This window comes from Ictalurus furcatus, chromosome 22 (assembly GCF_023375685.1).
Source record: "Ictalurus furcatus strain D&B chromosome 22, Billie_1.0, whole genome shotgun sequence".
Classification (NCBI taxonomy): domain Eukaryota; kingdom Metazoa; phylum Chordata; class Actinopteri; order Siluriformes; family Ictaluridae; genus Ictalurus; species Ictalurus furcatus.
The window spans coordinates 14,601,235-14,612,478 of NC_071276.1; the positions used below are offsets into that span (position 1 = coordinate 14,601,235).

The 11,244-nt window shown below is 37.4% G+C and overlaps 1 protein-coding gene across 1 annotated transcript in view; it reads right to left on the bottom strand.

The window, feature by feature from the left end:
• Nucleotides 1–11,244, bottom strand: part of pdzd2 (PDZ domain containing 2) — an 84,868-nt gene that overhangs the window by 12,569 nt on the left and 61,055 nt on the right. The window contains exons 7-14 of the mRNA XM_053610822.1: nucleotides 9,185–9,281; nucleotides 8,877–9,025; nucleotides 7,076–7,195; nucleotides 6,608–6,722; nucleotides 5,466–5,539; nucleotides 4,902–5,118; nucleotides 1,687–1,804; nucleotides 719–851 (exon numbers count right to left, since the gene is read on the bottom strand). Coding sequence (XP_053466797.1) covers nucleotides 719–851; nucleotides 1,687–1,804; nucleotides 4,902–5,118; nucleotides 5,466–5,539; nucleotides 6,608–6,722; nucleotides 7,076–7,195; nucleotides 8,877–9,025; nucleotides 9,185–9,281 — 1,023 coding nt within the window. The remainder of the gene's footprint in view (nucleotides 1–718; nucleotides 852–1,686; nucleotides 1,805–4,901; nucleotides 5,119–5,465; nucleotides 5,540–6,607; nucleotides 6,723–7,075; nucleotides 7,196–8,876; nucleotides 9,026–9,184; nucleotides 9,282–11,244) is intronic.

Here is an 11,244-nt window from a genome sequence, read left to right on the forward strand (position 1 = left end):
ATTGTGGTGAATTAGCTGTGCTGGAGCATAAAAATATGAAACTGTGCAGGAATGGGGCTCCTCAAAACTGGAGCTAAAACCTATGCTACATGGTACGTAACATTAGCTTTGTTTACTACATCATGAGAAACTTGGCATTTTAAAAACGGCCGGTTTTGAGTAATAATGCCCCTACACACGCACACACTTATGGTTTGAAGACATTAAAAGTCAATGTACTTGAACCCATTTCCTTTTTTGTCACATGGTAAGTGTTAAGGCTGGCTTCACGTTGCTAACCTCACGTGCCATTAGTTTCGGCAACCATTTCTAGGGAGAACAAAGAGTCAGCATATTCCAACCCCAAACCCCTTGTGTACTCCACCATGGGCTGTTCCTCAACATCTTCCTTCGTTAGTGGGAGGAAAACCTGAGCTCCCTGCACACAGGCCAAAGGAATGCTGTTTAACTTTCTGGCAGGCTTCAGATTTTCATGCAGTAGGATGATTAAAACGTTAGCAGGTGGATGCCTTTTCACTGCTGCTCATGTGGCAAAGCGGGGAAAAAAAGATGCTGACGGAGACTGTCTGGGTGGAGCAGGTATCTGAAATGCTTTTTTGTAGCGTAAAAAAGACAACAACTTGTCTTGTTCATTTAGTTCTTAAAGCAATTTCGACTTCTGAGGTATTTTTAATGTGACTGATGAGTGTATGCATATACACCTTTTCTGTAAATGTACCTTAGGGTTTGGATGTCTGCTGATGATGAGGCTTACTGGGCCAGGTCCACACTCGCTCAGGATAGCATAGGCTTCACTTAGTGCAGCATGCCGAAGGCTTGCAGAGTCTACCTCCAACACCTGGTCCCCTCGGCTAAACGTAAAAATACATGGTTATAGAGACCAGCCTTATAGAAATTTTATTTTGTAAATAGAGCTCTCTGCTGTTGGTAAAACACTTAAAACCTCAAAGGATGCAAAAGTTTTGACGCTGATAAATAACGTTTGAGACTCTCAGCATAAAAAACAAAAATGACTGTGTGTCCTTGTACTTTCTCCCTGTGATACAACATTCAGCATCAGAATCTCTAGCCATAAAGTGCCCATTTATGCTGTTTTGGTGTTTAGTGCACATTCTATTTAAGTCAAAAGTCTATGAGATGCCATGACATGCATGACAACACACACACAAAACCTATGCATGAGGAGTACACGGTATGTACTCAGACATACAGACACACTATATAATGCCCATAAAATACAACTTTATATAGATTTATACGACTGGATTCTTTTCCCTTGCGGCGCTAGTTCATACCTCTCTCTTCCTTAATTAATTAAAACTGAGCTTAGCTGATAGATCAAACGCATGCCATATGTGCAGCATGGTAAACACCAGCATCATTCACCTTTTTAACACACTCAAACAGATGAGGCTAATTGGAAACTCTAAATAAACTGCTCCACGTCAGTAATACATTGATATATAATGGGAGACACTAGATCAGACATGCAGATATATGTTGTAATATACAAAAGTTATATATTCACACATCAGTCTGTTATCCTGACTGCAATATTTAATTTCCTTTATTTAAGCCTGTGCGTAGCACTAGGTGTGTACCAGTATAATAACAGCTTAGCGAGTTGCTATAACGACCGGTAGATGGACAGAAACTAGTCACATTGGTCGATTTGTTTTGCAACACCTGAGTCTGCCATCCATCTTGGCCACAGATCCTGGAGCCAGGCTGTGAATGTAGATCCCAGGAGCACTGTTCTCCAGCGTTAAACAACAGGCACCAATCCCCAGCCCCACACCAGCCTCTAAAACACACACACACACATTATATTGTGTTGCAGCCACCGGTGTAAACAAACTCATTAGCCTGTAGATAAGCAAGACCCTTAATTGTAAGGATTTCAGCAATAACCATTTCATAAACATGTGATATATAAAATATGTAAAATATAAGTCTTCTTGAATATGCAAAAATTCAGATCTTATCAGCTCAAATTTATCCTTAAACAAGTAAAAATAATAATAATAATAAAAAAAAACCATATCAAACATGCTTTAAAATTACATTGGACTCAAACGTCCATATCAAATCCACACGTTAATATTAAATCATTTAATATAGACTATTTAAATGTGATTATTATGAATCAAACTGGTTCTCCCAACATAGATTTAAATATTCTCTAATTAAAGCTAATAATCTGCACTTTAAACTCATTCATGGGGTTCATAATTATCTTAACATATTGTCTGTTGAGTCTGTCTTGAATTTTTATTTTATTTTAAAAGGCACTTTTTTTTTCAGTTTCGTGGCTATGAATAAAAGTTCAGGCTTTGGCAGGACAGACTGTTCAGGAGCACAGCTGAGCCTTGATTTCACCACTCAATCATTCACACACAATAATGAGTCTGTTCTACGTCCACCTCCTGAGCCTCTGGTATTAATCAACAGTTTACAACAGAAATCTCTTTTGCTTGAGGAGACAGAAGAAGTTATAATAAAAAAATAATATTCAGGAAAATTAATTAAAAGAAATTCTTAAGAGATATAGATTGCCAATTATTTTGCCCAATAAACAATCTGATTATACAATGTTATCTTGAATTCCCTTGACTATTTTGACCAAAAACTAATGAACTTTTTTTTTTAGGACTTTTTAGTACACAATGTGGGTCACTGCTGGATATTTTTCGTGGATGTTTAGATATTGTTCTTGCTTTACTTTCTTCTTTAAATTGTCATGTAATTAAAGTGTTTATTAACAAAACTATGAAAAAAAACACCACACAAGGACCAACCATTACATAAGCTTCTCTTGTAACTCTCACTTGTGCTCCCAGTCTAGCCTGGTCAGGAAATTAAATATTGTGTAAGCAGGTGTGTTAGTTTTCCCCTCTCTGGTGTTCTCCAAGGGCCTTCTGACTTGTCAAGGTGAATAAATCTCATTTTCCATATATACTTAATGCTCTTTCCGTCATGCTGTGAGCAACTAGTAGTATCAAGTACATGGAGAGGAAAATCTCCTACTGAGTGGAGTGGAAGGTGTTAGGAAACTGGAGAAACCAGAGGAAACCCATGTGGACATGGGGAGAATATGCTAAACTTTGCACAGATAGTAACTTAAGCATAGGATCAGACCAGGGACCCTGGATACCACTGGGCTACCCAACTTTTATTAGGCAAAGGGTGAATTAAAAAGCATAATAATAATAATAATAATAATAATAATAATAATAATAAACATCAATTTGGGCAAATAAATAAGTGAAAAGCCTCTTCTTTCTTTTTGAGGTAGCACTGCACAAAAGATTCAAATAAAGAAGTATTCAATAAATAATGAATGGGTCAGCTTACTCATTAATTTATGAATGACTTTATATATATTATATATTAGTTAAGTCTTTGAGGAAACACTCATTATTTAAAGACAAAGTTAATAAAGAACTTACAAAACCTTCGAGGAAATACACCCCTGGTGTAACTCTTGAACATTAATGTTACTAAGTGTCTTATTTTGGTGAAGCATATAAGTAACAAAATAAAATCCAATTATCCAATTACTACAGAGATGTTTTGCAGGGTAATTTGGACCTAGATTTCAAGCTATTTGCCTGTATGATTATGGCGATATTGCAGGGCTGTGCTGTGTCAGTACGTGACATATTCTAGGAGAAATTAATCCTGTGATAATATCAAAACTTTCATAGTCCCTCCAGCAAGTAGTAACCCTATGGCTCATGGTACATGTCAGTTAGAATATTTGTGAACTCTTCACACTACTTTGACTTTCCAGAATCTCTGAGAATCTCCTTGAGCAGAATCTTGAGAGAAATGCAATTTGATTTCACTGTTTATGTGTTTTAAATGACAACAAAATTAGGTGTCATTTTAAGACATTTGTGACAAGAGGAGATATAAAATGAGGAACTCTGTGAATCAAGTCTTAGCCAAGAATTCACTCACAAATAATAAAAAAAATAATCCAGATAAGAATACCATTAATGTTAGCATCAGGGGTGTGTAAGAGATTTCCTATGGCTAATTTATGTCCAAGATAAGAAGTTGATGTTTTGTTCATGGTGTCAGAAGGCAGGTGATAAATTTTCTGATATTTCCCACTTGATCAACTATTTGTTCATTTCACAACATGAACATTTAACATTCTGTCTCACTTTTTGAATTTTTCTTTTTATCTCAGTGCTTTGCAGTGAAATCAGTGTATATCATGATATATCCTGATATAGATGAAGACATCTGATGGACAAGCAGACAAGCACATAACATGCATATTAAATTAAACAACAGTTGGATAAGCTTTCTGTAACAGTTTCCCAAGTTTATACTGTGGTCCTCATGGCAAGAAATAGCATGTGGTCATGTTTGTTTTGTTATCTGCTCTAGTCCTTTATGTCGTTGGTTTGTTGGCTGATTGTGATCACCTGTTTTGTGTTAGTTCTTGATTAGTTGAATTAGGGTTAGGCCTAACCCTCTGTGTGTTTATATCCTCTGTGTGTCATTGTTTATTGCAAAGGCAAACCATGATTTTGTTTGGTAAAGTCCAACGAGTCCAAGCCTTGTTTTCCATGTATGAAAGTATTTATTAATTTTGTATTTTCCCTGTTTAGACCTTTGTCTGTTCCCCTCGTTTTCGATTACGGATGATCCTAATTTAACTCATGAGCCTGCTCATGTTTTGTCACCCACTATGGACTTAAATTCCTGGAATTTGTCCCAATAAAGCACATAGCATTATAAAGGTGATCACTAAAACCTGGTATAGCAAAACCACCAAAATATTATGCCTCTACAAATATTAAACTCTTAGCAACATCTTAGCAAAGGTGCAACATCTTAGCAAAATTACAACCATGCATGCATTAAAAAAACTATTTTTTAGCTACCTTTATTTAGCGTAACCTCCATGACGATGCGGTCTTTAGGACCTGGCCCTTTGCGGTACTCTCCTTCATCGAAGCCTGGTGGTATAGGAGTGCTGCTGCTGGTGTTGGAATTGGGTGAGCTGGATCGGCTGAGCAGGGTGGGCGTCGGGCATGGGGTCAAGCTCGGACTCCTCAGACGAGTTCGCACAGTTAGTGTAACGACTCCTTTCTTTAGTTGCTGTTGTTTGGGAGAATTGATAACTCTGACATAAAAATGCACCACAATATTTAGATTTCTGCATACTCTAAATACATGTGCACGACTAAATATAATTTTTTAAATTTTCAGTAAGAAAAGTGCTCTTAGTGTGAAACTTTCACAAATTAATATGAACACACCCACTGTCATAGCTAGTAAAGGTCTTAGCACAATCCTAAAGATATCAACCCAGAATGTAAGCTCGACTAAAACCGAGCATAAGAAGTAGGATTAACTTTTCAGGATCTGGATGGGTCCAAGGACTAATTCCCTTGTCAGCTTTCCACATAGCTGCATCTGTCAGAAAGACTGACTAAAGATTTTACCTTGAAAGTCTGAATGGCCTGCTGATGTGTGAGGCCTTGAAGAGAGTCTCCATTCACTTCTAGGATCTCGTCCCCTGAATAAGAAGGAATAAAAGAGAGACATGACTATACTAACACAAACTATGTAAGTTAAATGAAAACAGTTTTACACTGATTAAATGACTCGTCTTGAAATATGTTCAGCTGTGAAATTGTTTTAAATCATTAATATATTGATATATCTTTATATATTGAATAGTATTTTCAGGGTATCATTCATTTACTTGTGTGTTCAATATTATATTTTATTTGTAAATTCAAAGGTAGTATCACAGTAGATCATTTCAGGGGTATTCAATAAAAATTTGAAAGGGGTAATTCCATAAAATTCTTTGCTTATATCTTGATAGGCATCTCACATGACTGAATGGCCATGTTGACAGTCAGTCCACAGAGCAGGGGTCTTCAATTTTATCCATACAGGGCCAGTGGGGCTTTCATTCCTACCAAGCAGGAGCCACACCTGATTCCACTTGTGTAATCAGCTCATCTTGGTCTCCAATCAACTATAAAGTGTACCTCCTTTTTGGCTGGAATGAAAACGTGCAGTCACATTGGCCTTTGTGGATAAGACTGAAGACTCCTGCCATAGAGGGTAAACAAATCTGTGGTCTGATCAGCTACTTTCAGCTAAATCATTTATATAAATGTGTGTGATTGGATACGCAACAGAGGATCTACAGAAGCCATGCTGGTTTGTGTTTTGAAAACTACAGGGTGTATAAAAAGTCAGGAACCAATGTGAATATGTTGAACAAATGTGTTGATCTGAATATGTTGAGAAAAAATTGACAAGAATATGATACAGTGGCTAAGAACATTAATAGAGCATAAGACTGAACATGTAGAGCATATGTTGTAAATGATAAACACAAATTTAAGTAAAAGCTATTTCACTCTTGTAGGTTTCATACACACTGTAGAGTCAGGGTGGCCAGGTTTTGTTCATACATTGATTTGCTCCGCTACAGCATTTCTTTAAGTACTTGGTTCGGTCTGCTGAAATATTTCGTTGGGTCGCATCCAGGCCACGCACCACTGGTTGTCAAACCCTGATGATTCGCATTATAGTGGCTCACTGTAGTATCCCGAGTAGTTCTTACCCTCCTTCAGTCTACCATCTGCTGCTGCTGCTCCATTGGGGAAAATGGTCTTGACAAATATCCCCATTCTACCTCGTGCAGAATCTTGGCCTCCAACAATGCTGAAACCCAGACCCTAGCCGTAAAGGAAAAGACAAAGGGATTGCTGTGCATTGGTATGGGAGTTGAGCTACAACTGAGTAGGCATTATTACAAAAAAAACAAGAAACATTTATATACATAAATTAGTTATGTTATGAATTCATATTTTCTGTCAAAATTGATAATTGGGCACACACAACACTTACTGTGGAACTGAATAAATAAAAATTCCTAAATGTCAAAAGGATCCTAACATCTAAAGCATAATATTTATTCATTGTCTATATTTATTAAATGACAACCCTTTATTTATGACTGCCTCTTGAAGAACACAGATGTATCTAATGTGTCTTCTGTGTTAGAAGAGTGTCCAGAGCGGCCACTCACCTTGCCCTGTCCTTTCATCAGGACAATGTTGGAGATAATAGATGGCTGGGCCAGTCGCCATGGAGACTCCACTTGAACAGTACTTAGAGAACGTGCCGATTTCTTCACGATTTGATATTCCTGGGTAAGATGACAAAGAAACGCATGAATAATGCACGAGAATTACCATACATACTTCATCTTTCAGCATGATACACAACACAAGCAAGCAACAATATTAACAATATTGATTTGTTTCGGGGATACACCGATTTGGAGCCTTTTAGGCCATAGACCTGTAGTAGAGAGCCTATTCTGAGACATATCGGAGGATATGTAATGCCTTGAAGGTGAAATATAAAATATGTAACGGCTGTTTTGTGACAAAGTATTCATTTTTACACCATAATGTAGTTCATTTGATACATTATGGTTTTATGCTATAGGACTTCACTGTACAGTCATTTACATGGTAATCCTAAAGGTGCTCATTATTACTCTTGCCTACACTCTTGAAAAAGGGTTAATGTTAAAACCAGCAGAAGGGGTTTCACTTTTAAAAAGGCTCAAGTACAACCCCAATTCCAAAAAAGTTGAGACGCTGTGTAAGCTGTAAATAAAAGCAGAACGCATTGATTTGCAAATCTCATAAACCCATATGTTATTCACAATAGAAAACATATCAAATGTTTAAACTGAGGAAATGTACCATTTTAATAAAAAATAAGGTAACTTTGAATTTGATATAAAAAGATACTCTTTATACCCAATCATGTTACTGACCTGTTGCCAATTAACCTCCAGCTGTTTCTTTTTAGTAACACTTACTTTTCCAGCCTTTTGTTGCCCCAACTTTTTTGAGACATGTTGCGGCCATCAAATTCAAAATTACCTTATTTTTTTCCCTTAAAATAGAACATTTCCTCAGTTTAAACATTTGATATGTTTTCTATGTTCTATTGTGAATAACATATGGGTTTATTAGCTTTACAAATCAATGCATTCTGTTTTTATTTACATTTTACCCAGCGTCCCAACTTTTTTGGAATTGGGATTGTAGAATGCCATTTAGAAAAGTTCCAGTTCCCTTTTTTCAAGAGTGTAATTGTTTCAAGAGTGTAAGACTGTAATAAAAAATCAAATCTGCTGCCAATGCAAGCTGATGAAATGGTTGCTGGCGTCATCAGAGAAATAATAATAAAAGTGAATCTAAAATCGTTTCCCCTATTTTTATTGCTCAGTTAGCTCCTGACAAATGTAGCAATGAAAAGATCTATCCAAGGGGATTTAATCCATTCATTAGAGCAGTGGTTCTCAATGCGAGGTCTGTGAAGCGTATCCAGAGAGTCCCGGATTTGTATTTTGTAACAATAGTGGAAAACAACCCACCATTATTGAAGCTATTATATGTATTATTGGGTTCCTATTGTTATTAGCCTGTTTGAAATTTTCCTTGAATTGAATTGGGTTTAATCCAAACGTCAATAACTCAAAAAAAAAACATGTAAGCCTATAAATAATGTCAACTCGTATGTGTTCTGTTGGTGGAAAGTTCAGGAATAAAAAAACGCCATGATTCCAATAAACATGCCACATTATTGTACAAATTTAAATGATGAGCCTAATATTTAAATTGGATTATGCTCATAAAATAAATCGGTACTTATTGAAGGAGACATACAAGCAGAATTAAACCTTGCTAAACTCTTCCAGGGACTGTAGTTGTTTCTTTATCACCTACAAACCCACAACCACTTTAAGTAACTTTAAGTTTAATGTTTACGCAACCAAGGTTCAAATGAGAACCTGAGGCTGAACTGACCTGTCGGATTCCCACAGTGTCCAGCTGCTGTGGGAGGGAATGTTTCCGCCTACCACGTGCTGGTTTCTCCGCCACGTCACTTCCTGCTTCCCCATTTTCAACTATCAACTCGTCATCCTCTCCTACAGACTCTAGACGACTGCCTCCGCCTGATTATAACATGATTGGGGTTACATGCAATAATAATCAATGATAAATATGTATATAATGAAAACCTGCAATAGGGAAATGGTCTAGTCAGGATCCCTCCAGCCTAATTTCTTAGAAATTGTACATGCTATGCTTTGAAGATGCAACTTTTCTCTGACCTTGGGATCTGCTGCGGAATTTCATAGGTGTTGGACTGCGACATCCCTTGGGTCCCTCGTATCGGCCATGCTCCTCAAGTTTATCCAGCTCTGTGAACTGATTGAGGACAAAAAAAATTATTGACAGAGTACTGAACTTGGAGTCCAAACAGGAAAAGTAAAGCTTTTACATCAGTGCTAAATGGATTCCTTGTAGTGACAAAAGAGAGAATACTTCTTTTCTTGAGCAACTTCCTGAGAAAACAAAAAAAAGGATTTTCTAGCCTTTGGTTGGCTCTGTAAATGTTTGTGGAGTGTCTTAGGAATGTAGCACACTCCTGATGCTGAATGTTGTTTCATCTGAAGGTTCACATATACACTGCTACACTAGTACAAACGACAGTCGTGATTGCCCCACTACAGAAATGTCCCTTGCTTTAATGAACCAGGATGTTAACAACAAAGAAGTGGGGAATCTCAGCCAATGTTGACAAACTGGAAAAATTCAGAGCACGTCTAAGGGGAGATTTAGAGCTACTCAAAGATTTGTTGATCTAGGTTTTGATTTCAATTTGACTTGTGTTTCTTCACCTAATTTAGCGCATGGCTTAACAAAAGCCTTGACCTGGTTAAAATGTAAAAATATGGTTAAAAACTTCACCTGTCTACCATGATGGAATTATCAACCTAAAAAAGTAAACAGCAACAATCTTGAGATGAATAATTAGACTTCTGACAACACTTCTGAGAGAGAAACCTTAGATGGACTAGGGGCCATCTAATATATGTTGCCTTTTTGGAAATTTAACAAATTCGATTTGGAGTTACCAGCAGGAATAAAGTTAATCTAACTCTACTGTAAAATTAAACCCAGAGAAGCAATTATTTTAACCAAGGTTTCAAGTTTGTAGTAACTGCATTGAAAGAAATAGTTCATAAATTCAGGTTAAGGATTTTTTTTTTGTAGGTGCAATGCAGTCTGAAAGAATACTACCCTTCCCGAAGTAACAGATTACATTTACAGCATTTGGCAGACACCCTTATCCAGAGCGACTTACATTTATCTTAATTATACAACCCAGCAGTGGGGAGTTAAGGGCCCAGCAGTGGCAGCTTGGTGGTGCTGGGATTTAAAATTGCAACCTTCCGACCAGTAGTCCAACATCTTATCCACTGATCTACTACCACTTCACCAGTGAACAAATTCTTGCTTCAATGCAGAATAGTATATCCTTTAGCAAAAGTCTGGAATGTTTGGGAAGTACAGCAAGAACAGAAATATTTTACAGGCCTCGTAGAAGAGGTGCATGGATTTAACAGCTTTTTTCTCCCTGTATACCGTATTGCAATTCCTTTGACCACACAGTCCTGAAACAAGCACCAAGTGACATCACCCTCTAAGCAAGCCCACCACCATTTATTCCTTACTGTCCACTCCATCAACTTTGATTCAACTGACTTTAGATCATGTCCAAGTGACATGCTACACTTCGATGCTCAGAATGTAGTTTCCTGGAAGCAAACCAGACACAAGCCACTGCATGAGTAAACAAGACTGGTGAAAGCATTAAAAATGCAAACAAAAATCAATGTGGTGAGTTCTTGTTTTCATCTGAGTGGAAGATTCTGACTTTAAAATTGCTGAATGCCTCAAATGTCTTGGGTAATGATGATTTGATTAGGGCAATCAGGGAGTTTGTATTTGTTGAATAACCACGTCTGTCTCCTGCATGATCCACACTCTGCTGCTAATTTCACCACATATGAACCCATGGGCTTCCACAAAACGGTGCCCTTCCATGCCTCACAAGGCTTAATTTGATGGTCACAGTTGTGTGCCTCTCCCAGTTCTCTCTTTTTTTTTTATTGCTCTCCTCAGCTTTCCTCTCCTTCCTCTTTCTCTTCAAACGGTGCTACACCTGACAGTTACAGAAGAACCTGACAAGTGACTATTTGCTGAAAAACACACACCCAACCACCGTCAGCTCACACCATGATAAGCGATCAGACGTTCCTTACAAAGGCTACATAGGACAACAGTCTGTGTATGAAAAGGTTGGGATGTGTGGCTAGTGTTTAAC